Raw genomic sequence first — 2,674 nt, forward strand, 5'->3', positions numbered from 1 at the left:
TGAGATGCAGTGGGATGGGGAAAAACCCGCCATAAAGTCTCAATATGTTTTTTTCAAAGTTGAACTTGCATTCATTTTTTCATGGCTTTCTAAACATGCGGCTCTTTTGTGCGAGACGCGAGTGCAACAATAATAGATGTCCCTCTAGAAAATGCGTGAAATATGCGTTCTGTGTGAACGGCTTGGTTTCGGTTTTGATGTAAACAAGATCTTCTCCGCATTGATGTTCTCTTTTTCCGCTATATTTTTAATGAACAACGCAGCAGCGCCGCATCTAGTGGCTTCAACTGGATAGGCTAACAAAAACATTATAATGCAATGACACTTACATCGTCATCGCATCTCGTGCGCTGCTGATAAGGCTGCCTCCTTAACGCACACCTAAAATTCGAACGCAACGTTTTTGCATTCGAATGTGGATTTTTATTTTAAATTCGACGAATATTCGAAATTCGATTTTTTTTTTACAGCCCTAGTATATATGTATATATGTATTATTCATATATAGACACTAACTATAGATAAAACTATAGATTGATAATACTATAAATTTAGAATATTCTAAATCATATTACAGAATTATTGAATTGTCCATATCATGCAGTTATTGGGTTATATATGCAGCATATATCATATGAGGAAATTATAATACACCCACATCATTGACTGTTACAATCTAATGCTTATTGTTGCTGTAGATTGGTCTATGGACGTGGTCGAGCTGTGTAAGAAGTATCGTAAAGATGGAGTTGTGGCAATAGACCTAGCAGGAGATGAATCCATGAACTGTGAGTCATACCCAGGACACAAGAGAGCATTTGAGGTAAGAAAACACACACACACACACACACACAGTCCATATGAGCTGTGTTTGCGAAATGTTTTCAGCATGAGAAACCAGAAAAATGTCTCTGACTGCATTTTTCTTTGTGGACCATCTAGATTAAACTCATCTTTATTAGTCCTGTTACGAAACAAGTTTTGCAGAATTTGACAGCACATATATGATAATCGTATGTCTTATCAATGTAACGTTTTGTCAAGGTCTTTTCCCCCTGGCTTCCCTGATAGTGAACTACCTAGCAAAAATGAATCACTTTTTTGTCTATTTGAAGTGCTTTACATGTACAAGTCTAACATCACAGTAAAGCAGTTTGATTAGTTGATGTATTTAAAACTTTAAGAGATTTAACTGTACTTTGTTGACTTGGAAACTCTTGTACAATCCATAATTTAAAAAACACAGACACAGAGACATCTGTTAATACCATTCGCATGCTACGAGCCGCAGCTGAGATGTTCCGGAAACAAAACAAGTTCCTTATCATCCCGTGATCTTAACTGAATCTTACAAACACAGTGTTTGAAAGCAATATCTTTTGTTTAATGAGGCAAGCATAATACAGTACATGCTACAGATGCTGTGTTTGGATACTGCTTGGTGCTTTTTTTCCCATCTGCAGGAAAGCAGATGTTGCTGGCAGTGTTCTAGCTGTGGGTTCACGGTTTTGTTTTTGACAGGAAGCCGTCAGAAGTGAGGTGCACAGAACAGTGCATGCAGGAGAAGTGGGCTCTGCCAATGTGGTGAAGGAGGTATGAGTTTCCTCTTTTGCTCAGCAGTTATTATCATGTATTCAGCAAGAACACAAGAACCACTCGTGTGCTTCTCACGAAAACATAGCGATTCACTATCTGCTATCTGTTGTACAGATGGAAAATTGTGTAACACTGCTGAGTCTGTTTTTAGCTAGTTATTCTGTGAGGAAATTCTGTCTGTGAAGTACATTTCCTTCCCAAGTACTAAATCATAAAAGGCAGATATTTTAGAAAACAACACAAACGCTCAGCTCATTTTTCAAAATGTCACTCCACAAGAAAACACCCTCGGATCTAAAACTATGTGCCAACTCTTTTCATAATGTTCCCTCCCTTTGCAGGCTGTGGAAGTTCTGAAAGCAGAACGCATTGGACATGGATACCACACGCTTGAAGATCAAACTCTATATAAACGACTGCTACAACAAAACATGCATTTTGAGGTAAGACAGGATGGCAGCTTCCTGACAGTCACAGAAATCACACCCACATACATTTACATCATTATTAGTCAGATAAAAATGCCATTATCGTTGATGACTTTACAATGCATCATGTATATCTGCAGGTTGCACAAGACCTTGTTCTTGGTCAAAGTGCTCACATACAGTAACGACCCAATATTAGGGTCAATAACAAAGTAGCATCTGAAAACAATGATGATAAAGCTTTTATCAGAACTAATTTCACTTATCTGAGCCATTTTTAATTACTTTTAACTAAGTTTTGTTTTTACATACATTATCTTTCAAAAAAAATTTGTCAGATAACCAGACCTTATTGCATTCATGAAAGCACTTACTTCACTGATATCTTTCTTATGTAACAGCTCATGGTTTCATTAGCTGTGTGCTCCATGACGTGGGGCCCGTTCTTCGTACGTCGCTAACTCAGTTAGCTGGATTTTATTGTTGACGATTTGGCATGATCTTTGATTGTTTGGTTCTTTGAAGCTCATCCCGGAGTTGCTGTCATAGCAACAGGTCCATAAGCTTAACCTGCTCGGGAGCAGGCTTATTTCATGTAAACAGGATTAGATTGCATCTTTTTAAGCAGAATTGATACTTAAAATCTGTCC

The 2,674-nt window shown here is 37.8% G+C and overlaps 1 protein-coding gene across 1 annotated transcript in view; it reads left to right on the top strand.

Annotated features, from left to right (window-relative positions):
• The window catches only part of ada (adenosine deaminase), a 15,046-nt gene that overhangs the window by 9,378 nt on the left and 2,994 nt on the right, over window positions 1–2,674 (top strand). The window contains exons 6-8 of the mRNA XM_016548997.1: window positions 699–823; window positions 1,522–1,593; window positions 1,938–2,039. Coding sequence (XP_016404483.1) covers window positions 699–823; window positions 1,522–1,593; window positions 1,938–2,039 — 299 coding nt within the window. The remainder of the gene's footprint in view (window positions 1–698; window positions 824–1,521; window positions 1,594–1,937; window positions 2,040–2,674) is intronic.

The sequence above is a fragment of the Sinocyclocheilus rhinocerous genome, unplaced genomic scaffold (assembly GCF_001515625.1).
Source record: "Sinocyclocheilus rhinocerous isolate Xijiao unplaced genomic scaffold, SAMN03320098_v1.1 scaffold72, whole genome shotgun sequence".
NCBI classification, from domain to species: Eukaryota; Metazoa; Chordata; class Actinopteri; order Cypriniformes; family Cyprinidae; genus Sinocyclocheilus; species Sinocyclocheilus rhinocerous.